This window comes from Pimephales promelas, chromosome 8 (assembly GCF_988280905.1).
Source record: "Pimephales promelas chromosome 8, fPimPro1.hap1.1, whole genome shotgun sequence".
Classification (NCBI taxonomy): Eukaryota; Metazoa; Chordata; class Actinopteri; order Cypriniformes; family Leuciscidae; genus Pimephales; species Pimephales promelas.
Window position 1 is genome coordinate 16,083,826 of NC_142776.1, and position 27,142 is coordinate 16,110,967.

Here is a 27,142-nt window from a genome sequence, read left to right on the forward strand (position 1 = left end):
GCAACAAAAAGCTTACGAGGCATCAATGGCATTGTCCTTAATGTCGAAAGATATCGCTCAGGTAAAGGCAACAAAAAATTTCCAAGGAATTAGATATACCATGGATCACAGTGAAGATAGTCATCATCAAGTGGAGAAATATGGCACAAAAGTGATGACATCAAGAAAAATGTTCCTACAAAATTAATCATTAAGACAAAGAGTAAACCTACAGCAACATTAAAAGAATTTAAACTCTATCTAACAAGCCTTTTCTGACTTTGTGAAGATGGAGGGAATCATGAATAGCTCCAAGTACCAGACGATTTTGGCACAGAACCTTCTGGTATCTGCAAAAAAGCTGAAAATAAAGAGAACTTTCAACCTTTTAGAATGACAATGATCCAAACATCTAAACACACATCTAAATCAACAAAAGAATGGCTTCAGCAAATAAAGATTTATGATTTGAAATGACCTGTCCGGAGCTTAGACCTAAATCCTATAGTACCGTATATTTCCGGATATAAGACGAACCTAAGATAAGATGTACCTTTTGGAAAAGGGCTTTTTAAAGAGCAATTTTTTTTTTTTTTTTTTTTTTTTTTTTTTTTTAATACTTTATTTGAAAGTAATTTTCATATTGAATATTTGTCATGTTTAATTTTTTATTTTTATATTTAAAGTATGGTAAATACTGGTAAAATGTGCCAACAACAATCAAATTTGGAAATAAACACTGTTGCATAGCTACCATAAAAAGTAACCTGAAGGTCTCATTTAGTAGATTTCACATGACTGATTTCTCACCTTTTTTTATAGACAGTGACAGATGCTGGCATGTCAAAAAACAAGTGTTTGATCCGCATTATCTGATCCAGGGGATATGAATGTTTTTTCCTTAGGCCGATCTCATAGTGCTGAAAAGACAGCAGTTTCTCCCTGAAGTCGGAGGGCAAGCTCTAATACATTACGTCACATCATTCTTAGCGGCCGCTTCAAGGATATTGACAGGCAGTATGTGGCCGAAATAAGAAATGATGGGCCTCTCTGCTTTTTGGTGATTTCTTGTGCTTCTGGATGAGGACTCTGGTTATGGGCATGCCCTCATTTATTTTTTTCGGCTACTTACTGACAGACTTGTCAGTTGTCAGCCTGTCAGTTTTTTCGAAGCACTGCTTTTAGGACAGCGGCAAGCTTTTCTATGACTGTTAGCATTTTTAAGACGGCCTTTTTTGGCTTGTCATCTTCTAACATTAAACACTGACACCACATTTCTTGGCTGCATAATGAGAATTGTTTGACTCCGCTGCGCTTATCATTCCTGGAGGGATTACTTGTTCTACATGTATTTGGTGCTCAATATTATTGTGGGTGTATTGTTGACATAAAAGTTTTGATCCTGAATATAAGACAACGCCATTTTTTCAGATGTATTTCCAAGAAGAAAAAAAGCATTGTCTTAGATTCGGAACAATACGGTAAATATGTGGGGTGACCTGAATATCTAGTTCAGTCATGAAACTCTAGAGGGCGCAGTTAAATTAAAATAAAAGCTGATTAGCCTCTGCTGATCCTGCAGCCAATGAGATTGTTTGCTCAACATTTAAATAGTCTGGTTCAGTGTTTGCTTAAGCCTAGTCCTGCAGTGCATTATCAGACTTCCCCCATCTTCCCCAACTCCACCTGATTAGATCTACTACAGGATTTATGTATATGTATTTATGCAGTAGCAGCATATCTTACATGCTCACAGTAGCTTGTCTGTATATCTTTTAGTAGTTGAAAGTTCATACTTGCTCTGCAGCAGCAGCGTAGCATGTCTAGTCTGCAAGACCAAATACATTAACATTAACATTGCCATATTCATTAACATTCTAAAAACTATTCAAGTCAAGTGATGTCACATTTATTTATATAGCGCTTTTTACAATACAGATTGTATCAAAGCAGCTTCACAATGATAACATGAAAATAATACAACACCGATGAATATAATTGTTGAATATTAAATGTCCCCAACTAAGCTAAGTTCTCCTCTGGCCAACGAAGGAACAGTGATTACAAAACAAATTGGATCGAAACATTAAGAGAATGTGTCCATTTCCATCTGTTTTGAAGTTGAAGTAATCACACCGGTTTGGAGACGAGATGTTGAGGATCAAGGATTAGGGTCGATCAGGGCAGCACTTAAGGATGAGTTGGGATGGGTCCAGGCGCAGGTCCACCAAAGAGGGTCCCCTGGGATAAACAGAGGAACTAATATTAGCGTAGACGCCATCAGGGCTGGACTGGGACAAAAAATCAGCCCGGGCATTTTGGCCCAGACTGGCCCACTACATATGAACATAAACACAACTGAACTGTGTACGCCCTTGAATATGTATACCACCAACAACTCCTATTAAAACCACCAACGCGCCATCTAATGAGTGAGATGAAATAACTACTAAGTTAAAAATACAATTGTCCAATTGAATTGGCAATACCAGTCTTTCTCACAAGATTTTTATATAGTATTGGTCAGTGCACCTCTGTCCCTCTAGGGGGGTTCGGGGGCATGCTCCCCCGTAAGAAAAATTTGTGCTTTTTAATGTTGAACAAAGCAAATTGAACAAAGAAAAACTCAAAACTCTTTTAGTTGGGATATAGTGTCTGTCTACATTACATACTACATAATTAATCATAGTTATAAAATTAATCACATGGCAGTTATAGCCATATATTGTAAAACACATGCACTGAAATATTGCATAATTAGCTTAGAACTAATTTCTGTAACTTGAAAGAGATATAAACACATTATCTTTTATTTTGATGGAAACGGCATCCAGCTTTTATTTTGGCGGAAAACATGGTTTACAAACGGGTCTTATACTCTAATTATAATTCTAGTAAAATGCTTAATTGTCAAATATGCAGACGTGGAAATAATGCGTAACTGAGTAATGGGTTCCTTCTCATAGCCTGTCCTCTGTTCTGAAAGTAGTTCTGCTTACCACAGTTCTCTACACTCACTAATGTCTCTCGTGATCCCCCTCACTCCTCATCAGACACTGAAGGCGGTTTCTTTTTTTTTTCACTGCATTTCTCTGCACATTCCTTGCGACTATTTTGACAGATACTCACTGACACTGCACGCTCGCTCAGCCCAGAGGGGGAGATGATTAAAGATGTGATTGAACCATCCCAGTGTCAATCAAGAAAATAACCAATGGGCCGCTGATCTCCGTTTCATGGGCCGGTCTGTGAGAAAGGTAGCCTGACTACGTCAGACTTCCGCGAAGCAAAGTGAAGTAGCAGAGTCTGGTATTACCAGGCTATGAGAAAGGACCCACGTGGACTTTTTTTGTCCGATGCGTTTCAACGGCACAAAGATCCCAGCGCCGCGGCCGCTAAACTAAACGCAATGAGCCGCTGACACGAGTTGGATGGGCAGTTAAAAAAAAAATTAAGTTTGAAATGTACCGGCCCACAAAGCACGTCGGCCCATCGGGTAAATGCCCGAATTGCCCGATGGCCAGTCCAGCCCTGGACGCCATCCTTCTTCTACCAAGTACATCAGGATTTACGGAACGTGTTCCCGGTTCCGCTGATCTAAACTATGCAGCCTAATTTGAATTTATGCCAGGCCAAAGAGATGTGTTTTTGTCTAGATTTGAACTGACAGATTGTGTCTGCTTCCCGGACAATGTTAGGAAGATTGTTCCAGAGTTTTGATCCTAAATAGGAAAAGGATCTACCACCAGCAGTCGATTTTGATATTCTAGGAATTATCAACTGGCCGGCGTTTTGAGATCGCAATGGACGTGAAGGACTATAATGCGTTAAGAGCTCACTTAAGTACTGTGGAGCTAAACCATATAGCAATATTTTAAAATTTATATGATATTTTATAGGCAGCCAATGCAGGGTTGACAGAACCGGGCTAATATGGTCATACTTCCTGGTTCTGGTAAGAACTCGAGCTGCTACATTTTGGACTTGCTGAAGTTTGAAGGGCAACCACCCAGTAGAGCCTTACAATAATCTACTCTTGATGTCATGAACGCATGAACTAATTGTACCGCATTTGTCAATGAGAGCATATGGCGTAATTTAGATATAAATTACGTTCCGAGAGTTTTCATAATTGAACATTTCCATTGACTGATATTTCAGATTCTTGTATTATTGTTTTGGTGAGTATTCTTCAGTGTAATTATTTCACAATTTATTTAAATAAGTAGGATATCTAAAACTATCACTGTGTGGTTAGAACTGCTTTTAGGAGACGTCATGCTGGACAGAAGTAAAGCGCAAGAGAAGACTGAAACTGATCATGCAGTTCAGTTCTCATGGATAGGCTTGGTCTCTCACACATTTGGTGCACTCTCCGTAATTCAATAATAATTTTATGATAATATTATGATTTTGAGTACTGAAGCTTGTCATGTATTCTGAGATGTACTGTATTGTAATTAAGGTTTAAGGTTGATGTCTCACATGGTATGAAAACTGCACACCTTCATTACACAACTCATTCAGCTTTTGTGTGTCTATGTTGCAGGACATCCCAACAGGAGCAGACAGCTGTGTGACCAGCCTGTCATGTGATCCTCAGCGGTCACTTGTAGCTGCAGGTCTTGGAGACGGATCTGTTCGGGTGTACGACCGCAGAATGGGACCTAATGAATGGTGTGTCACGTTTTACAGAGCTCTAATTGTATTAATATGATATTGTATTATTGAGCTTTGGGGATAATCAAATCACAGAATCCTTTAAAAAGAGTTAGCCTATATTATTGATTATTCATCTCTGATGTGCTAGTATAGATTCATAATTCAATTCAATTCAAGTTTATTTGTATAACGCTTTACACAATACATATTGTTTCAAAGCAGCTTTACAGAAAGTGCATTACAGAAAAGTACATGGAAAAAGACATTTAGTTGATCATGCAATATTAGGGGCATAATATATCGCCGGCGTTGAGTCGTCTCTTCACAGGCGTTAAGTCTTCTCATCGCAGGCGTTCGGGCATCTGAAGTCTCCGTGTGAGGCTGGATACAAACTGGAGCTGACGAACGCCATTTTTACTCGGGACAAGCATCCCGAGATAACAGCAGAAAGGCAGATGGGAAATAATTAGCATAGCTGATTTCCATTACATGGGAGCAGATGTTAAAAACCACAATCTCACAAATAGATAGAATAGAATCGGTGTTATATGATCATATTTTCTTGACTTAGTTTAAGAACTCTAGCAGCTGCATTTTGTACTAACTGTAGCTTGTTTATTGAGGATGCAGGACAATTGGCTAATAAAGCATTACAGTAATCTAGTCTTGAGGTTATGAATGCATGAACTAACTTTTCTGCATCAGAAAAAGATAGCATGTTACGTACCTTAGTAATGTTTCTAAGGTGGAAAAAGGCTGTCCTTGTAACATATGAAATATGATTTTCGAAGGACAAGTTGCGGTCTAGTATAACACCCAGGTCTTTTACTGTAGTGGCTAAAGTAACAGGACAACCTTCTATATTAAAGTTGTATTGTAAGAGGTTTTGTGTGTAGTTTTTTGGACCAATAAGTAATACCTCCATTTTATCTGGATTTAATAGCAGGAAATTATGCGTCATCCAGCATTTTATATCTTTGAGACACTCTGTCAATTTAGATGAGTTAGTGTTTTCATCTGGTCGTGATCTGGTTGTGAATATAATTTAGTGTCGTCAGCATAACAGTGGAAATTAATTCCATGTTTTCTTATAATATTACCAAGTGGCAGCATATATATTGAGAATAGCAGAGGGCCTAACACCGATCCTTGCGGTACTCCATAGTCTACTGACGTTATTTTTCCCCATTTAAACAGACAAAATGATAACAGTCCGATAAGTACGATCTAAACCAGCTTAATGCCTGTCCCTGAACACCAGTGTAGTTTTGTAGTCGAATCAAGACTATTTTATGATCTATAGTGTCGGACGCAGCGCTAAGATCAAGTTGAACTAGTATTGAAATACAGCCTTGGTCAGAAGCTAAAAGTAGATGTCTTGTAGAGTTTTGTAGAGTAGAATTCAGATGTCTTGAAATCATTTCTAACTGACTAGATCAGAAAATGAATCAGCAGTCTTGGTAGCTACAAGGAAGTCCTGTCAGCACCACTGGGATTGATTGGGATTTGGTCTTGGTTGAATAAAAGTATCTGTAACAATAACTCAAATCTCCATGCTGGCCTTAAAATTGAATAGGGCACATTCTGGGTCTTAGCGCTAGTTTATGATAAACATTTTGTAAGCTTTATTGTTTTCTTTATGAGACTAGCAGTAAACTAGATCAACATTAGAATAACATACTGATCATATTCTAACATTTCATTGTTGAGCTATATAACATTGATTTGTTTTATGTACATTTGCAGACCTGTCTAATAAAGTGCCAAGAGCGTGTCAAGACCCTGTCGCTCTTGACCCTGTCAAGTCGTGACTCGTGAAGCTCAGTGTCAAGTCCAAGTTAGTCATGGACGTGGAGTTCTCGGCATTTCCAAAATGCCACACTGATATTGATCCTCATTTCCCAAAGTCTGCTTGCCATGGTCTATAATGTTTGAACAAAACAACAACAGCATGCCGCAAGACGTTACGCACTATGCAGTACAAGCGGAAACGAGGGATAGCGCGGATATCACGTCATTGACAGGCGACAAGTGAACAGGGATGGGCATTTTTAAAATTATGAATTTATCTGAATTTACAAATTCTTTGAAACATTTAGGATTATGGGAGTACACAATTGAAAGAAATATAACACTGTGCAAGTGGTTTTTGAATAATTGATACAAAAGTATTACATATTTTACCTTTCAGTGTATATAGAGGTCTATGTTTGGATGAATATTTTGGCCCATACAGGCGAGCCACTGCTGCCTCCGTCTGTTCACACACTATCACCTGCAAATTCCACGAGAAAACAGTGTAATTAAGTCATAAAAAGCCCTATGAATATTTAAATAATGCTAATTTAACAGATTTCCCCTCTGCTAGTCACATCTGTCAGCTCTCCTCAGTGCATTATTATTTCATTTCTTGCCTTTATACCTTTAAACACTCCACCTCTCTGTCCCACAGCTCAGGCTGACATTTCCTGTGTCACACACTGTTTTTGAGTCCCTTTTCATTAATTTGCATGCAGCCTGGGAGCCACTATACCTTAAGTGTCACGATCCACACTTACAAACACTAAACAAGCAGGGTACTTATACACACAGACTAACAATCATAATGGGTGACAGCTGGGTGCAGTGTACAATAATGAGAACAGACAAAGATTGTGGGAAATGCAGTTTCAAATGTGACTGACACCAGGGGGAAGAGGACCTTTAGTGGTGAACCAGGGAACACAAACCCATACTGTGACATAACCCTTCTTTCTACGGAGCAGCTACCAGATGCTCCAAGACACAACTGCACAACAAGACAAAACCAGAGTTCAAGAGGGACATGGAATGGTGGAGGACCACGGGGAGGGATAGGGGGCCAGGACCATGAAGGGGAACAGGAACAGGGGGTGACGGTTTAGCCAGCGGCCAAGGCGAAGCAGACGACCCATCGGGTGACCGGGGGAAAGAAGACGACCCATAGGGCAACCAGGGTGGAGACGTCAGTCCATCAGGCGGTCAGGGTGGAGACATTCCCTCTGGCGCCCATGGCTGAGAAGACCCTTCGGGCGGCCAAGGCGGTGAAGACCCTTCGGGCGGCCACGGCGATGTAGACCCTTTGGGCGGCCACGGCGGTGTAGACCCCTCGGGCTGCCACGGCGGTGTAGACCCCTCGGGTGGCCAAGGCAGTGAAGACCCTTCGGCCGGCCATAGCAAAGGAACAGGAACAAACCCAGACACCGACTCAGGAACAGGCACAGACACCGACTCAGGAACAGACACCAGCACAGGAATAGACTCCAGCTCAGGCATAGGAACAGACACCGGCTCAGGAACAGACACCGGCTCAGGCACAGGCACCAGCACAGGAATAGACTCCAGCTCAGGCACAGGAACAGACACCGGCTCAGGAACAGACACTGGTTCAGGCACAGGAACAGACGCCGCCTCAGGAACAGACACCGGCTCAGGAACAGACACCGGCTCAGGAACAGACACTGGCTCAGGCACAGGAACAGACACTGACTCAGGCACAGGAACAGACACCGACTCAGGCACAGGAACAGACACCGACTCAGGCACAGGAACAGACACCGACTCAGGCACAGGAACAGACGCCGCCTCAGGCACAGGAACAGACGCCGCCTCAGGCACAGGAACAGACACCGCCTCAGGAACAGACTCAGGCTCAGGAACAGATACCAGCTCAGGCTCAGGAACAGACAACGGCTCAGGCTCAGGAACAGGATGTGTGGCAGAGGCCATCATGTCCGGAGACACTGGCTCAGCGGCGGCCATCTTGTCCATAGACACTGGCTTGGCGGAAGTGACGTGAACAGTCTCTGGATCGGCTGGCATCAAGTGAACAGTCTCTGGATCGGCAGACGTGACGTGAACAGTCTCTAGATCGGCAGACGTGACCTGAACAGTTTCTGCGTCGGCAGATATACTGTGTCTCCTCCAAGAAGGCCTCCGGGAAAACAGCGGGCTGCTCGGGTATTGCCTCCGGGTTCTAGAGGATATTGGTGGTCCTCCATTTCCGATGGCGATGTACAGACTCAGGGCTGGACAGAACTGGCGGTGAAAGCTTCACGCTGGACGAGACCCGCGGTGATGTCCTTATGCCGGGACTTACCTCTAGCACCTCCTATCTTGTGACCTCCACGGGTCCCAGAAAACCTGGCCAAATGTGTTCCCTCAAACGCACCCCCGGGTCCGACGGAAGGGGTCACTGGAGACAGTGCAAAGCACTGAAAAATGTTCATTCCATATCAGGGATACGGAACCCCGTACTGCTGGATCTTGGCATGACGGAGTCCTTCTGTCATGATCCACACTCAGAAAACACAAAAGATCCAACAATGCAGTAAGTTTTAATGGGGAAATCTGTACTCACAAACCAGTCCAGCCATGGGTCAATATCCATATTAGCAATTCAAACACAAGCAACAATGAATAGACAGAACAGACCTCAGACGTATTGATAAAAGACTGCGTAACAAACACTAAACAAGCAGGGTACTTATACACATAGACTAATGATCATAATGGGTGACAGCTGGATGCAATGAACAATGATGAGATGAGACAAGGATTGTGAGAGATGCAGTTTCTAATGTGACTGACACCGTGGGGGAAGAGGACCTCTAGTGGTGAACCAGGGAACACAAACCCATACTTTGACATAAAGAGCATAAATTGCTTAATGAAATTGAAGTAAATGCGCACCCTGACCTAGACATGCTAAAGTTCTGTCACATAATGCAGAATCCATATGCGGACATCCTTGCCTCAACTAATTGAAAATATCAATCTATACCTAAACAATTTCAATATGTATTGTGTGAAACGGATTTATATTCATTTTTACACCCAAAAAAAACACTAATTTAATTGCGGCATAACATTACACACACACACACACACACACACACACACACACACACACACACACAAAAAAATTAAAGCTAGTGTTCTTGGTTATTAAAGAGATAACATCATATAACACATGTCAGTAAATAACATGATTAAAATAGGAGTTGTGTAAAGAATCAAATTAAGCTAAATATCACTTGTTAACAATAGATTTATTGTGAAATTTTTCCAATCATATTGTCATTTTGTCAATTATTTGAAATTATCTCCATGATAGAATGTATTAAAACACAATGTGATATACAGGTCCTTCTAAAAAAAATAGCATATTGTGATAAAGTTCATTATTTTCCATTATGTAATTATAAAAATTAAACTTTCATATATTTTAGATTCATTGCACACCAACTGAAATATTTCAGGTCTTTTATTGTTTTAATACTGATGATTTTGGCAAATATCATGAAAAGGTTCTCTAAATGAGCTATTAACCTAATCATCTTAATCAACTAATTAACTCTAAACACCTGCAAAAGATTCCTGAGGCTTTTAAAAACTCCCAGCCTGTTTCATTACTCAAAACCGCAATCATAAGACTGCCGACCTGACTGCTGTCTAGAAGGCCATCATTGACACCCTCAAGCAAGAGGGTAAGACACAGAAAAAAATTTCTGAACAAATAGGCTGTTCCCAGAGTGCTGTATCAAGGCACCTCTGTGGGAAGGAAAAAGTGTGGCAAAAAACGCTGCACAACGAGAAGAGGTGACCGGACCCTGATGAAGATTGTGGAGAAGGACCGATTCCAGACCTTGGGGGACCTGCGGAAGCAGTCGACTGAGTCTGGAGTAGAATCATCCAGAGCCACCGTGCAGAGGCGTGTGCAGGAAATGGGCTATAAGTGCCGCATTCCCCAGATCAAGGCACTTTTGAACCAGAAACAGCGGCAGAAGTGCCTACAGAGAAGCAGCACTGGACTGTTGCTCAGTGGTTGCATGTCATTCGGAAATCAAGGTGCCAGAGTCTGGTGAAAGACTGGGGAGAAGGAAATGCCAAAATGCCTGAAGTCCAGTGTCAAGTACCCAAAGTCAGTGATGGTGTGGGGTGCCATGTCAGCTGCTGGTGTTGGTCCACTTTGTTTTATCAAGGGCAGGGTCAATGCAGCTAGCTATCAGGAGATTTTGGAGCACTTCATGCTTCCATCTGCTGAAAAGCTTTATGGAGATGAAGATTTCATTTTTTCAGCACGACCTGGCACCTGCTCACAGTGCCAAAACCACTGGTAAATGGTTTACTGACCATGGTATTACTGTGCTCAATTGGCCTGCCAACTCTCCTGACCTGAACCCCATAGAGAATCTGTGGGATATTGTGAAGAGAAAGTTGAGAGACGCAAGACCCAACACTCTGGATGAGCTTAAGGCTGCTATCGAAGCATCCTGGGCCTCCATAACACCTCAGCAGTGCCACAGCCTGATTGCCTCTATGTCACGCCGCATTGAAGCAGTCATTTCTGCAAAAGGATTCCCGACCAAGTATTGAGTGCATAACTGAAAATAATTATTTGAAGGTTGACTTTTTTTTTTTTGTATTAAAAACACTTCTTTTATTGGTCGGATGAAATATGCAAATTTTTTGAGACAGGAATTTGGGGTTTTCATGAGCTGTATGCCAAAATCATCAGTATTAAAACAATAAAATACCTGAAATATTTCAGTTGGTGTGCAATCTAAAATATATGAAAGTTTAATTTTTATCATTACATTATGGAAAATAATGAACTTTATCACAATATGCTAATTTTTTTGAGAAGGACCTGTAAATTGTCGGTTATGATTTTTTGAGATGTGGTGTATATTACGCTGTGTTAGAAATGACTGACTCAACTCTTGATACTTGTTCAGTTCTCCATTGATACTTGTAAATACACTGATAGGTGTTGTTAGTATTTCCCCCCCTCCAGAATTCTTTGATGGATAGAAAGTTTAAAAGAGAAGTGTTTATTTGAAATACTTTTTTTTTTTTTGTAACGTTGTTTTTGTAAAATAATGTTAATGTATTTTCCGTCATTTCGATCAATTTAAAGGGATGGTCCACTGAAAAATAAAAATTCTGCCATCATCTACTCACTCTCATGTCGTTCCAAACCTGTATTTTTTTTTTTTTTTTTCTAAACCTGACCGTTTTGGTTCCCATTGACTCACAATGCATGGACAAAAATGCATACATGTGTTCAGTAGAATAAAGAAATGCATACAGGTTTAAATGATATGAGGCTGAGGAAATGATGGAATTTAAATTTTTCAGTGGACTATCCCTTTAATGCATCCATAAAAGAATAAAATAATTAATTTCTTTAAAAAAATTAAATAAATAAATAAAACTTACAGACCCAAGACTAGTAATAGTGAATAGTAGTGGTAGTCCATAGTTCTTGAATGGTAAAAATGCCCAAAGTGTAAGAATCAACTTTCTAAAGAACTACAATGATTTCTTCACTATGCTACTAATCACTGTTTTTCTGTGTTCTGGTGCATTGTTATTCCTCCAGCTCCCTCTAGTGTTCAATGATGCTTCCTAATTTTTGTAGGGAATGATTGGCTTATAATATCTCTTTTTTTTTTCCAGCCGTGTGATGACGTATAGGGAACATGGTGCTTGGGTAGTGAAGGCACACTTGCAGAAGGAGCCCGAAGGACATATTATCAGTGTCAGGTAACTGCTTTTCTGTCTCACATAATTTAAATCACTTCATTATATAACTTATTCTCTTTTTGTAGTGAGTTCACATTTTGGGTCCCCTGTCTTTTAGTGTGAATGGGGATGTGCGTTTTTTTGACCCACGGATGCCAGAATCAATCAACATCTTGCAGACAGTGAAAGGACTGACAGCTTTGGACATCCATCCACAGGCAAACCTATTCGCTTGGTGAGAGATGCACATGCACCTTACAATCATCCATACAATCATTCCGAATGTTAAAAAACTTAGCTGTTTAGTAAAAAACTTAAAAAATGTATAATTCTGCTTGTAGCATCACATTTGTAGCTCATTTTTAAAGTCAGTTTGTTTAAAGTGCCCCTACTATGGCTTTTCGAATATACCCTTTCATGCAGTGTGTAATATAGTTGTTTGTGAATGTAAACGCTCTGCAAAGTTAAGTCAAGTCAAAAAAGTGCGTGATTGGTGCGACTCTGAACCACCAATACAAGTTGTTTTTTGAATCCTACGTCACGTCCTACGTTGGTTCTCTGTCACTAGAAGATATGTTTGCATAACGCCCACCTGTTGTACATTGTCCGTCCGCGAACAACTTTACCAGCCCACAGCATGTCGTTTTACTGACGACTGCTTCTCAAATCTCTGAGTTCAACACGGGATTTGCAAAGCGCTTGCTCAAGAAAGATGGGTCAGTGGTGCCCAGTATATTTTGACTAGCTTGCTCCTCAGAATCACAATCACAAGAATACCTCTATGAATAATTATTGATGATACTGTATATGTTTTACCTGATGTTCAAAATACTTTGTTTTGTGTTTTATATTGTGTACGTTTTTGGCTAATTGGCTGAATCGCGTTATTACTGTCTTGAACTCTATTGAAATACTTGCTAATGCTAATCAGCTGTGAGCCACTATTACCTAAAACTGCGTCTATTAAAGGGTACATATCATGCTTTTAAATCATTCATTTTTACATATAAATCATACCGTTGTGGTCTGTATAAAACATAACTGCAATGCTTGGGTCTGAATTCCTCATTATTATAGCTCCACGAGCCCCTTTTCTACCCCTTTTCTGATGTGCATCTTTGAGCGACCTGTTTCAATGCGTCCCCTTTAAATAAAAAGGAGATGCGTCATACCCCGCCCGCTCTCCAGGTCGATGAGTTAACGGTCAGTTCAACTCCCCCGTTCGGCCATTATTGTTGTAGAGATTAGAGATATACGATACGATACCTTCAAAAAACATTTTTATTCACACTTTAATAAAATGTCAACAACAGAAGACTTGTCCTTCAAGCCTTACATATTCGAGCCAGAGCGAGCGAGTTGATAAAGACTACGACGAACCTGCAGAACAATGTGAGTTAACTGTTTTGTGTTATTAGTGAAAGTCGACTATTTCTCTTGTTAAAACAAGCACACTGACAAGATAAATGACTACGGTCTAATCTTACCACAAAAAAATCTGTATTGACAATATGATACGTTTAGAAAAGCATCAGAAAACAACACAGCTAAATGACCATTAATGAAACTCAAGAAACAATAATACTGAAGACGTGTATCGTTACTTCAAAACAAAAACAAAGAAAGACAAAGGTACTGCTAAACCATGACCACCATGTGTTTTAAGAAAGTAAAGTACTTTATTTTTATTAACGATATTTACAGCTTATCGAAATGCTCTGTTCATCTATGAGGTGCCCCTAGGGACATTATTCAGAAATGCCATGCATATACATGTACTTTTCCTCTCACATACACATATGAAACCAAATTCATTCACATACTATAATGAAATGCTCACACACATACAAGTGAAATGCTTTTACACACACAACTGAAACGCTCTCATACATACAAGTAAAAAATATACGCTCACACACACAACTGAAACGCTCACACACACACAACTGAAACGCTCACACACACACAACTGAAAAGCTCTCTCACACACAAGTGAAACCCTCACACACACACAACTGAAAATATTGCGCTCACACACACACAACTGAAACGCTCACACACACACAACTGAAACGCTCTCACACACACAACTGAAACGCTCACACACACACACACAACTGAAATCCTCTCACACGCACAACTGAAACGCTCACACACACACACAACTGAAATCCTCTCTCACACACAGCTGAAATGCTCTCTCACACACAACTGAAACACTCTCACACATACAAGTGAAATGCTTTTACAAACACAACTGAAACGCTCTCGCTCACACAACTGAAAAGCATTTCGGTTGTGTGTGTGTGTGAGAGCATTTCAGTATGTTGTATGCAAGCATTTCAGTAGTGTGTGTGAGAGCATTTCCGGTATGTTGTATGCAAGCATTTCAGTAGTGTGTGTGAGAGAATTTCAGTTGGAACGGAAGCACATTTCAGTTGAAACGGAAGGTGGTTGAAGTCCCCAGTCCAGTTGGTGGCAGTAGTGCACCTCAAGAGGAAGAACTAGAAGCTGTAGAAAGCATAGTAAAAACGCGCGCAGCCGCGGACCTTTCACAAAGCACCGTTCGTCACAAATACTGTATTAATAATAAAGTGAAAGAAGTTTCATTTAAAATTTTGCATCAAATTTATCCTGTTAAAGATACTTTAAGAAGATTTAAAATAAACATAGAAGAGTCTTGTGTTTTTTGCCAATCTAATAAGGAGACAATTTTTCATTTATTTTATCACTGTATGTACACAAAACAATTTTGGTCTGATTTGGAAGAATATATAATTACAAAATTGAATGTAAACATCAGAATCAATATTTTTGATGTCATGCTATAGGCCTACTTTGACTTTTGTGGTTTGTCAAAAAAATGATTTTTGTCATTCATTTGTTTATTATCCTTGGAAAATACCATATTCACAAATGTGAATGGTCTAATTCACAACCTTGTTTTAAGGCATTTCATTTGGACATTAAATTATATTATAAAACAATAGAAAACATGAAAGCTACAAGAACATTTCATCTCCTGAAGGAACTGCATATTTTTTGTAATTTTTTCCCCTTCTATAATTATATTAATTTATTTGTTATTATCCTCTGGTCTATACACTATTGATTTAATTTTGTTGAACAGGTTACATTATCTGTAGTGTTCTCTGTACCTATTGTCCTGTGTATTGTTCAGAATAAAGTAAAAAAAAAAAAAAAAAGCACCGTTCGTTCGCTCGCAATCGTGCTACGTAACAGCAATGTCTGCTCAACAGCAAAGAACATTACCGAGGCAGCGGGCTTGCTGAGCACCATATTAGCCTCAGCGGAGTCCATACGAACCCTGTCAAATGCCACCACACTCGGGCAGCAACCGACCGTTGCAACTCCAAGTGTGGTGGACACGATGGACAGCCACCTAGCCTCGCTCTTCCCTACCCGCCAACGTAGCGGCGTGCCAATGCCAACTGCAGGTCACTTATTGCCAACTGGGTTCGTATGGACTCCGCTGAGGCTAATATGGTGCTCAGCAAGCCCGCTGCCTCGGTTAATGTTCTTTGCTGTTGAGCAGACATTGCTGTTACGTAGCGCGATTGCGAGTGAACGAACGGTGCTTTGTGAAAGGTGCGCGGCTGCGCGCGTTTTTACTACGCTTTCTACAGCTTCTAGTTCTTCGTCTTGAGGTGCACTACTGCCACCAACTGGACTGGGGACTTCAACCACCTTCCGTTTCAACTGAAATGTGCTTCCGTTTCAACTGAAATTCTCTCTCACACACACTACTGAAATGCTTGCATACAACATACCGGAAATGCTCTCACACACACACAACCGAAATGCTTTTCAGTTGTGTGAGCGAGAGCGTTTCAGTTGTGTTTGTAAAAGCATTTCACTTGTATGTGTGAGAGCGTTTCAGTTGTGTGTGAGAGAGCATTTCAGCTGTGTGTGAGAGAGGATTTCAGTTGTGTGTGTGTGTGTGAGCGTTTCAGTTGTGCGTTTGAGAGGATTTCAGTTGTGTGTGTGTGAGCGTTTCAGTTGTGTGTGTGAGAGCGTTTCAGTTGTGTGTGTGTGAGCGTTTCAGTTGTGTGTGTGTGAGCGCAATATTTTCAGTTGTGTGTGTGTGAGGGTTTCACTTGTGTGTGAGAGAGCTTTTCAGTTGTGTGTGTGTGAGCGTTTCAGTTGTGTGTGTGAGCGTTTCAGTTGTGTGTGTGAGCGTATATATTTTTTACTTGTATGTATGAGAGCGTTTCAGTTGTGTGTGTAAAAGCATTTCACTTGTATGTGTGTGAGCATTTCATTATAGTATGTGAATGAATTTGGTTTCATATGTGTATGTGAGAGGAAAAGTACATGTATATGCATGGCATTTCTGAATAATGTCCCTAGGGGCACCTCATATTCATCTCCAAAGATAGAAGGAATTTACCTCTCATTCAGACGAAGTCAATCGGCAAATCCTTCTTTACACCGTGTCCTAACTACACGCGACGCGATAAAATTCCAGCGACAGCAGTGTGTCTGTCCACACTAGACGCGACGCGACTGTGAGATGCCACACATTCAGAACAGCGTGTGAGCCTATGATGTGAGCAGAGTCTCTCTGTGAAAGCGCACTGTTGGCCCGCACTCGCATTGGAAATGGGTATGGACAATCAAATCAAGAAATAACATTAAAAACATTAACAAAATATACTCATTGACTAATTTTGTTATGAAGTACAGTTGTATGTTTGCATAGAATTCATTTTGAACGCTATATTACATGCTTTCAAAATCTGAGGTAAATTATCCTTATCGCTTGTGGCACAGTGACCTATTTTTAACTAAAAATAAATTATATATACTCATAACCAGTGTAATTTCTTCATTCTGTCAGCCGCGACGTCGCAGAAATAGGAACCGTTTCTAAATTAGAAACTTCGCGTGTCGCCGTCGCGTCTGGTTAGGACAAAAACTCTGATTAACATGGAAAAGATACCTTTTATCGCGTGTCGCGGCGTCGCGTCGCGTGTAGTTAGGACACGGTGTTATACTGGCGGAGGTTGTTGAAGTGGGAATCCTTGAAGTGCTTTAGGTCACTAACGTACATCCAAAAACCGAACATTTTGACTTGCCCTCTCGTAATTTCTGCATCATTGAGCTCGGACTACAAAATCGGAGCGAATAATAATGGCGGATTGCTCGAAGTTTTGGACCGGTAGTCAATGTCTTTATTTGGCAGTTCCGCTGCAAATACGGTGACGCACTTGCTCAAAAAACGTCATAGACAACAGAAAAAATCTGAACAGGTTGAAAAATATGACCAAAACAGAATATAAAGATATAAACGAAGCACCTGAAGAGAATAATTTCATCTTTTCTGTACTTATAAACACTCCAAATATACAACAAAATGCATTTAAGGGCTAAAAAAGTGGATTTTGCATGATATGTCCCCTTTAAATGTCAGGGATGCAAACACATGTATGGTCAAAAAAGAGAGAGGTAATCGAAGCCCTCGCTTTGCGGGAAATATCCAGAAACTTACATTGCCACCAACCCCTGCCATCTCCGGCCCACCCTTAGGCACATATAGTAAATGTGTTTCAGCCTTTAAATCATTTTTCACACACACACAAAAAAAAAGGTTTATAAAAAGACAAACCTCACATATTTCAGCCTTTAAATCATTTTTCACAAAAAAAGGCTGTTATAAAAAGAAAAACCTCCTATATTTAGCCTTAAATCATTTTTATAAAAAGAATGAGTCAAAAAAAATTACTTGACTTTTACATTAAAGGAGTAGTTCACTTTTAAAAAAAAACTTTTGCTGATAATTTACTCACCCCCATGTCATCCAAGATATCCATGTCTTTATCCAAGACCCTTATTCCTCATCTGGTGTCGTTTAAAGCCCTTTGAAGCCTCAACTGAAACTCTCATTTGGACCTTGAACCGTTTAGTTCCCAATGAAGTCCATTATATGGAGAAAATCCTGGAGTGTTTTCATCCAAAACCTCAATTTCTTTTCGACTGAAGAATTAATGACATGGACATCTTGGATGACATGGTGGTAAATTATCAGCAAAAGTTTTTTTAAAAGTGAACTACTCCTTTAAAGCTACAATATGTAGCTTTGTTGGCCACAAGAGGGCGCAGTTTCCAACAATAACAAAGGTGTATGTTTATGACGCAGTGATGAGCTGAATGAAGGGACTTGCTGTCAAGCTGATGGATCTAATCATGTTTATAGATTAGTGAAATCACTCAATTAGAAAACACATTTTTACACACATTCACGTTTTTAACATTACAGTGGTATGAAGCAGGTCGCAATTTCTAATAAGAGACATATATCACATGTGAGTCCCGCGGATATAAAGGAATAAGGAAATTTCATCCTATTGAACGACACGCAAGTGCTGGATTACTCACACAGGTCAGTTTATTAGATTAATGGAAACGCAGTGCTGTTCCACCTGGTATAACATTACACTATCACACTAAACGGCATATAAATGTGTGTTGAAAGTTATAATGTTATTCTACGTTTTAGTTTGTTTGCTATATGAAACTAGCAGCTAGATCAACATAAGAATAACATACTGACCATATTCTAACATTTCAACATGTCAAGCTAGCGTTATAACATTTATTTGTTTTATGTACATTTGCTCACCTGTCTAATAAAGCTGTAAAGTCGTGACTCGTGAAGATCTGTCAAGTCCAAATTAGTCACGGACGCTAGCTCTCTGTCGAGTGGAAGTCAGTCTCGGACGGTCAAAAACATCACGCTGATATTAATCCTCATTTTAGTTCTCCTTGTTTGTCCCAAAGTCTTATTGCCATGGTCTATGTTTGAACGAAACAAGAACTGGGTGCCGCTAAACGTAACTCACTACGCAGTTGTCCACGTCTGTCGCCATGGTTATGTCATGGCTATGGCAGTACGAGCAGAAACCGAGGATAGCGCGGATATTGCGTTATTGACAGGCGACATTTTTTTTCCGGGACGGCCACTTATTTAAAATTGGAATTTCTCTGAAATAAAAGAACTTTGGAGACTTTTGGGATATTGTAAGTACACAACTGCAGGAAATATATCACACTGTGCAAGTGATTTTTGGATATTTTATTACAAAATTCTTACATATTGGACCTTAAATTCACATTAGCTTATCTTTTATTATCAATAGTAAAATTCGGTCTGATTTTCCTGTGGCGTCTTTTGTTGCTAAGCATCCATGCACTGCGCTCTCCACAACGACAAAGAAGTTTTAGTAAAACAAAACTTAAACGAAAAACGCTTTCTGTAACTCTGCTACAAGATTTATTTACAGAGAAGAGAAAAACACCGGTAGTGTTTGGCCGCACCCAGATCCTTCATGTTTACTGATCTTTCAATGGGTTTTGGTTCTTGTCACATGAAATGTGATGCGCTTGCGGCATTCTGAAAAGTTGAAGTTTTCATCTCGCTCTGCCTGGAAAAACATCGCTTCAATTATGAGGGTGCTTACAGCGCACCTACATTTGAAATAGCGAACTTGAGAGCGCAAAAGACACAATATGTGAACAGCCCTATGGCGTTTATTTAGTCTCAACTTGTGCACAGGATACGAGGGCAAAAAACAGTATACACGCACAAAATGCCATCCACGCGCAGGCGCGTTTCTGCACAGTGAGCGCGCACAATGCTATCCTCGCGCGCGGCCCCTTGACGAGCTACCTCCAATCAGGCCACGAGCTAGTGGAAGAAACACTAGTGGTTCACATTTGCGCGCATACTGCTGTTTTGGCGCACAGTGTTCTGATATGCTTATTTCTATTTACTTGTTTGGTGGAGGCAATCCAGAATCACTGTTGGTGAAATTATAATCAGACACCCCCCACAAAAATCTCTTCGGATCTGCACGATTCACACAAGCCACCCAAACTGATATGAAAAAAGTGGGAGGCGCTGAAAAGCGCGCTGTTTGCATCCCTAAAATGTGCTATTTAAGAACAACTGTGAAAATGCTAACTTTAGCCTGATAGCACTAATCAGCGTACATCCCACCCTCCCCACAAATCACCGTCCAAAGCCACGCCTCCTGAAAGCATGAACGCGCAAAGCACAGAAGACTGAAAACAACGTTACTGCAAAATACTGTAGTGAAGTTTTTATTCTTCCACACAACAGACCAAGAGACTTTTGAGGTATCCTTTCACGCAGAAGTTCTTTATTGCGTCGCTGTAGTCATCTCAAGGATAGTCTGATTAACTTAGAATCACAGTTGCCAACTCTCACGAGACAAATAAGCAACTGGAGCTTCAAAAACAAGCCCAAAACAAGCCCAATATATTTATTACTAATAAATGAGCCTGCAACATATTAAACTGAAACTGAAACCACTACTTTATTAGAAAAGTATAAATGATTTTGGAACAAAATGTTTGTTTTTTTTTTGGTTGTTTTTTTTTTTAAATCAGTGAACAGCAAAAAAGCGGAAAATCCTCGGACCTCATCAGAGAGATGGAAAAGGACAAAAAGACAAGCAGGAAAAGACAAGAGGATTAATGGGAGCTGTAACATATATTTAGCTTGTTACGAACCGTTGTGGGTCTAGGGTTGGTCTCGCAACATTATATATTGAGCCTACTGCTGAAAGTGGAATGTGGTGGGAAAACACATGTCATACTCAATTTGAATAGAAAAAAAATAGCTGGAATTTATTTCTGTAAGCCGAAGCCATTGAGTCCAGTCAATAATAATAATAATAATAATCAGTGCTACATACAATAAATGATAGGGTGAATAAACAAACAAACAATAAAAGGAAAAGAACAAAAGTGGCGCCAAAAGAAAGAACACAAGATAACAAAACACTCCTTACATCTAACCTAATCTAACCAAAGAAAAATGTAGAAAATAAACCGAAATCTTCGGTGCATCCGGCACCCTAACTCACTATCTAATAAAACAAAAATACAACGGGTGGCGCTCACTTCTTACCTGGTGTTTCTAACAATTATCTGCTACGGGTACAATGTATATCGCGATATACTTGCCTATGTTCTTTTCCCCGAAAAGCAAACAAAAGCTAACAACACGAATGAATATCACCCATTCAAAAATAGATAAACATGTCGCATAAAGCACATACAGCAACTCTCATTCCGCTAGTGACCTCAAATCACTTTACAAAGAGAGAACAGAGTTTTCTACCATAAGCTACAACAAAGGAGAGACCCTGGGACAATGAACGCAACATCCTTTTAACCAGCTGGGACGACCTCCAATTAGTCACCAAGCCCCGCCTTACGGATGAATGGCGTCCGACTCGACCAATCCCAGCAACCTATAGGCAGAGATCAGGCGATAGAGACAGAGAGAGAGTAATGAGTAGCATTACGACTAACGGGTGATAAACACATCAATATACACAGAATAACAAAACGCCACACACACACGTGGAACGTAACAAGCTTAATAGAATAATTTGAACCATATGTATATTCTGTTTTTTATTCATGCATGTGATAATTTATCTATTACAAAAAAGCATTGTAAAAATTACAAATTTACCTTCTTCTTCTATTCTTTCTTTATTCTTTTCATGAAAATGCATTATTTATACCAATCACATACAATTCATTGGAAATTTCCTTTACATTTCCATGATCAGAAATGAGCAGATGGAAGAATAATATTATTATATTTATCTGCCCCCTTTATAGACATCAATAGTAGATGGCATTAACATTGTTCCCTCCACCATCACCTAAAATTTATTAACATAAATAATAGATGACATTAGCATCACCCGAAATATATTAACATACATAATACATGTCATTAGCACTGTTCCCTCCACCATCACCCATTCTCCAACATACTTCTTACAAAAGAAGGTCATCCCTCTCCTCCCCTGCACTGTCCATCATCTCCCCAGCGTTCTCCTCTCCACTTCAGTACATCCCAACACTGAAGCGCTACAACATTTCTTGACTTGGAGCCATTGTAGAAAATGATATCATATTTTAGATTACAGCGTCGTGGGACTTGCGCATGCCTGCACGTGATATTTTTCTCTAATGAGGGGGACAAGGGGGCGGATTCGGCGGGATGTTAAATGATTGCACTGTTTGGCTATAGTTGTGAGCAGAAAGTCTGTATCAGTGTACCAGAGATTGAGAAAACGGCAACCGTAACCATAGATGTAAAGAAAATAAAGTTGCTTGTCAGATTTTCCTATCAAGCAACCATATTTTTATTAATAAGCCCAAAAAAAACGCAACCCACAACTCGTGCTGTTTTGACGCAACTTACTAAAAAAACAAGCCCAAAGTATTATAAGCGGACTTGGCAACTATGCTTAGAATACAGAACTATTCTTATACATTTAAAAAGAGGGTGGGATTACATTGAGGAGGAGACTCTTGAAACAAAGCAAATGTAAATGATTCAACAGGCACCTCAGTTCATCAGCATAGCAGTTTTCTGTGCCTTGAGATGTTAATCTGGAGGAGTTACATTGAGGAGGAGACTCTTGAAACAAAGCAAATGTAAATGAAGAAGGAACACACCCTACTCTGAGGGCATTACCAAACCAATTGACTCAGCATAACTATTCAAATGCGGATAGTGGCCAGGAACTCTGGTTCCAAAGAGCCATCCGAGAGCCATTAAAGACAAAAGGTGGAAGTATCCCCTATATCTAATCCAATCAACCTAAACGATTCAACATAGGCTGAAATGTGATCTACTAAACTTTATCAGTTTTTATACCATTGGAGTGGAAACCTAAATTAAACACATAATAAATTTGTAATACCACAATACCAATATCATGCGTCATTCACCATTGAGAGAACTTTTTATAGTACAGTTAGTAACAGTACTACAGTACCAACGTAAACAAATTCTTTAAAACAGAATTAGATACAGCAAGTTTTCGGTTTGTTTAGCAAGCAAAACTTGTCAGCGAGTAATAATATTTCTTGCATGACAGGGTGTCCACCAGTGTTGGTCAAGTTACTTGGAAATAGTAATTAGTTACTGATTACTGATTACTTCTCCAAGAAAGTAATCCAATTACTTTACTGATTACTTATTTTCAAAAGTAGTTAGTTACTTCACTAGTTACTTTACTAAGTTACTTTTCAAAAACATAATGCACGACCTGAATACGCTAAAGCATAGACCTTTCAGCCTAATTCTATTCTTTCTGCATATTCCATCATCTACTGTAAAATGTAATCAAATTAAACATTCTCTTTTTTTTAAACTTGTTTTATTTGTTTCAATATTTTAACTTTATGCACATTGCATCAAGCAAAAATTAAATTAAATGCAACAGTCTCAGACTAGAAGAAAATTGTTGAACATTTAAACCTATATTTTCTGCACATTCCACCATTTTAATGAAAAAGACAGCCCCTCTTCTGTTAATATAAATTTCTACATATTCCAGCATATTAAATAAATATATTTTGTAAAATCCTTCATTTGAATAGATGTAAAAATACAATAAAATCATGAAAGTCGCTCATGACTATATTACAATGTATTAACACTTACGTCTTTTAACAGTAAAGTGCAGAGAGGAGTAAAAATTAGCTGATCAAAACAGAAAATGCTGTTGCATGCCGTATTTTGGCTTCAAGTTTTTTTTGTTTTTTTTTTTCTTTCTTTCGGAGTTAACAGTCAGCATGTAGCCGCACCGGCCATGACAGACGGGGGTTGAGGGTTTTTTTCAGTAAGTTTCACATTCCTGTACCGGCTTGCTGTTTTACGTGTGAGACTGTTTCGTGACATGCTTGCTCAGATTTGAGGTAGAATTTTGACATTCTCCAATGGGGGTCCTGTTTCCAGATCAGGATGCTCTCTGCATAGTACGCAAGTCTCTCTCTTGCTCTCCTCGTCGTGCGCGCGATACGAAGTTTGGACTTTGGAACACAGTCTCGCATGCGCGCTCGCTCTAGATTCCGGGAGATTTTAACTAATTTGCGGTATAACTAGTAAATCACAAATGTGGCTTTTTATAGATAAAGATTTATAGATAAACTTTTCAGGCATTTGACCGACGGGATTGACACTTCAGCGCGAGAAATCGGGGGTGTGTCGTGTGAGCGTGTGTGAGAGTTGGCAGCTCGGCTGCTCTCTCCCGCGCTCTAGTCGTCTCTCACTGATGTCGCGGCGCTCATACATAATTTTTATTCACGCACGACTCATGTCACGAGACAGTCTGACTAAACAAAATCACGGTTAACTAACGCAGTAACGCAGGCTGTTTACGGGGAAGTAACGGTAATCTAATTACTGTTTTTTCAATTGTAATCCCTTACTTTACTCGTTACTAGAAAAAAGTAATTGTATTACAATAACGCGTTACTTCTAACGCGTTACTGCCCATCAGTGGTGTCCACGATGAGTGTCTGCTTGGCTCTGATGAAGATATAGATCGCGGATCCTTTGCCAGTGCCACTTGTTGTCGGTTCAGAAGGAATGTTAGGTTGTTGCTGTTTGACTGACATTCTCGCTCTGTCTGCACAGTGAACGGGAACGTGCTGTAGACTTATTATTGTTTGCATGAAGAACCTGTGCTGTGGTGTGAAAACACACATTGACTAACTGGGAACACATGCTACAGGAACGTTCGGACCGAATGCAACGTTTGACTGATGTTTCTGCAGAGAATCACCTATGGCACCTTTAATGCAGATTGTCTGTCATTCTTATTACTTAAGGATAAATATTTGTTTTACAAGTGTTTATTAAATCAGACATTCACGTTAGTGCTGGTTGAACATAGGCACCGTTATTGATACAGTTCCTGCTTGTGCACCGCAATTAATTTTAAATATACACATTGGTTTGTTGATGGACATACACGTGTTAATGCTGATGGTGATGAATTACAGTTGAAACATCTCATAATGTACCTCAAACTAAGTAGTGTATCACTGAGAAACTCTTGCTTGAGTCTTCCTTGCGTTGGAGGTTCGGGTTGAATAACTATTAGTTCTTCCAATGTTCCGTCATCGGACTCGCGCTCAGATTGATATTGTGAAATTGCTGTCATCGTCATTACAGTTCAATCACTGAGCCGTAGGAAGCCTCCGGACAGAGATGACGTTCAGTTATGGTAATGGACGTGTAGATTCCGACAGTCGCTGTATGCTGTAGACTAATAACAACAGACTGGGCCATCTGGCCAATCAGAAAAGAGTAGGCTCTCAGAAAGGAGGGATTAGAGAGACTGATTCATCCATCGAGTCTTTCCAGAATCATTGAAAAATGTGGTGATGTGCAATGTATCTTATGAGATAATGAAACTGTTTGTTTTTTTTTACTTTTGATGCATGTAAACCTGTTTTAGGAGACCTCCAAAACAAAATGAAGGGCCTTTAAATAGCATAATAGGGGCACTTTAAAGCAACAGTACTCATTGCACTTAATTCATACGTTGCACGTGACGTCACAAGTACTGGCTGGTGGGCAAGAACGTCGTTCTGTAGCAACAAAACCCAGTAAACTAATCAAGGATCTTGCCAGGACGTCGCCAGTTTTAACTTACAAAAGTTGGTGTTTTGTCATCTGTACGTGATTTGATTTTATATGATATGAAAAGGTGAATACATGGAGAATGAATGACACATTACTGTTGCACTGCGTCTACTTATTACTTATTACATGACCTATTACGTACAGTACTTTGCATGCATACTACCGTACACTTATTACTATACTCAGGGCTCGACATAAGCAATGGCCCGATGGCCCGGGGCCAGTAAAAGAGTATGTCGGGCTAGTTGATTGGCCAGTCACTTGCCCGCGCGGGCCAGTAACTGGCAATCAGCAAAACAAACAGCAAACGTCATACACAGTGTGGCGCGAAGAGTGTCAATGTTAAAATGCCAAAGAACTACGAGGCTGGACATTCGAGTCATGGAAAACACAGTACACCTGGTAGGGATGGATGGGTACTCGGTATTAAACGGGACTGAATTTTGAAAGACCGCTGTATCAATAAGCTCGGACGTTATTGCTATTGCTGTCACTGGAGAAATACATGTAGGCTATCATTTATTATTGCTATAAAAAAATTAACCATCTCGCTGAGTCGCCAGCCATGTCTAGGCCTATATATAATAAAATTAAACCATTTGTCTGTGATGCATTTTGCTATTCGCGCAGTCCAGAAGAGAGAGAGAGAGAGATCTCACGCGGTGCCACAGCGCGCACAACACCTGACGGAGGACAGAAACATTCAAGTTATGGTTACACTTTAGATCTGTGATATAATAATATGATTTTATTTTAGATTTCAGCTTCCAAAGATTATAGAATATATTTGAGGTAAAACCATTAAAAACTGCATTCTATCTAGCGCAACGTCCTTACCATCACAGCAATAGCCTAGGCTACAGTAGCACGCTGTCATTTCTCCTTAACTCAAACTTTAATACAGAATCAGCACGATCGGTGATTGTTGTAAAATGCAGTCACTTTTGTTGCTAAATTGCGGGGCGCGTTTAATAATAAAAAGAGCTATTAAAAGCACAAAAAGCGCAACAGATGCTGTTCCCGATGCGGCGCGCGCTCCAAAACAGACCGCAACGAGATAAGTATATACTTTGGGCTTCATGTGCGCGTCTAAACGATCAAATGTACACAAAAATGTGTCAAAATGACTGGCTTGGAGATTCACTTAAACAGTGTCTAAAATGGACGCAGTTATGGAAATAGTTGGGAGAAAATATGGTGCATCAGTTGTAGACTTACATCTGCACTCGTTCTTAAAGGGGAAGCAGTCTAATATGCGGACGATTGCGACATTACTGCGAATCAAACAACTAAAGCAAAAAGAAAATCACTCACTGCTCTTGAATGAATACTTTAGCTTTAATAAGTAAGATGAGGAGACTGAGGAAAAAAGAGAGAGAGTGATCGAGATGAGGAGAGAGCAGGTATTGACAAATAATCTACTGGACGCTGAAATTAGGT

At 39.9% G+C, this 27,142-nt stretch overlaps 1 protein-coding gene across 9 annotated transcripts in view; it reads left to right on the forward strand.

Annotated features, from left to right (window-relative positions):
• The window catches only part of rptor (regulatory associated protein of MTOR, complex 1), a 402,321-nt gene that overhangs the window by 369,659 nt on the left and 5,520 nt on the right, over positions 1-27,142 (forward strand). For all 9 annotated transcript variants that reach the window (XM_089134067.1, XM_089134063.1, XM_089134065.1 and 6 more), the window contains 3 exons: positions 4,529-4,656; positions 12,124-12,210; positions 12,308-12,424. In XM_089134067.1, the coding sequence (XP_088990193.1) occupies positions 4,529-4,656; positions 12,124-12,210; positions 12,308-12,424 (332 nt within the window). The remainder of the gene's footprint in view (positions 1-4,528; positions 4,657-12,123; positions 12,211-12,307; positions 12,425-27,142) is intronic.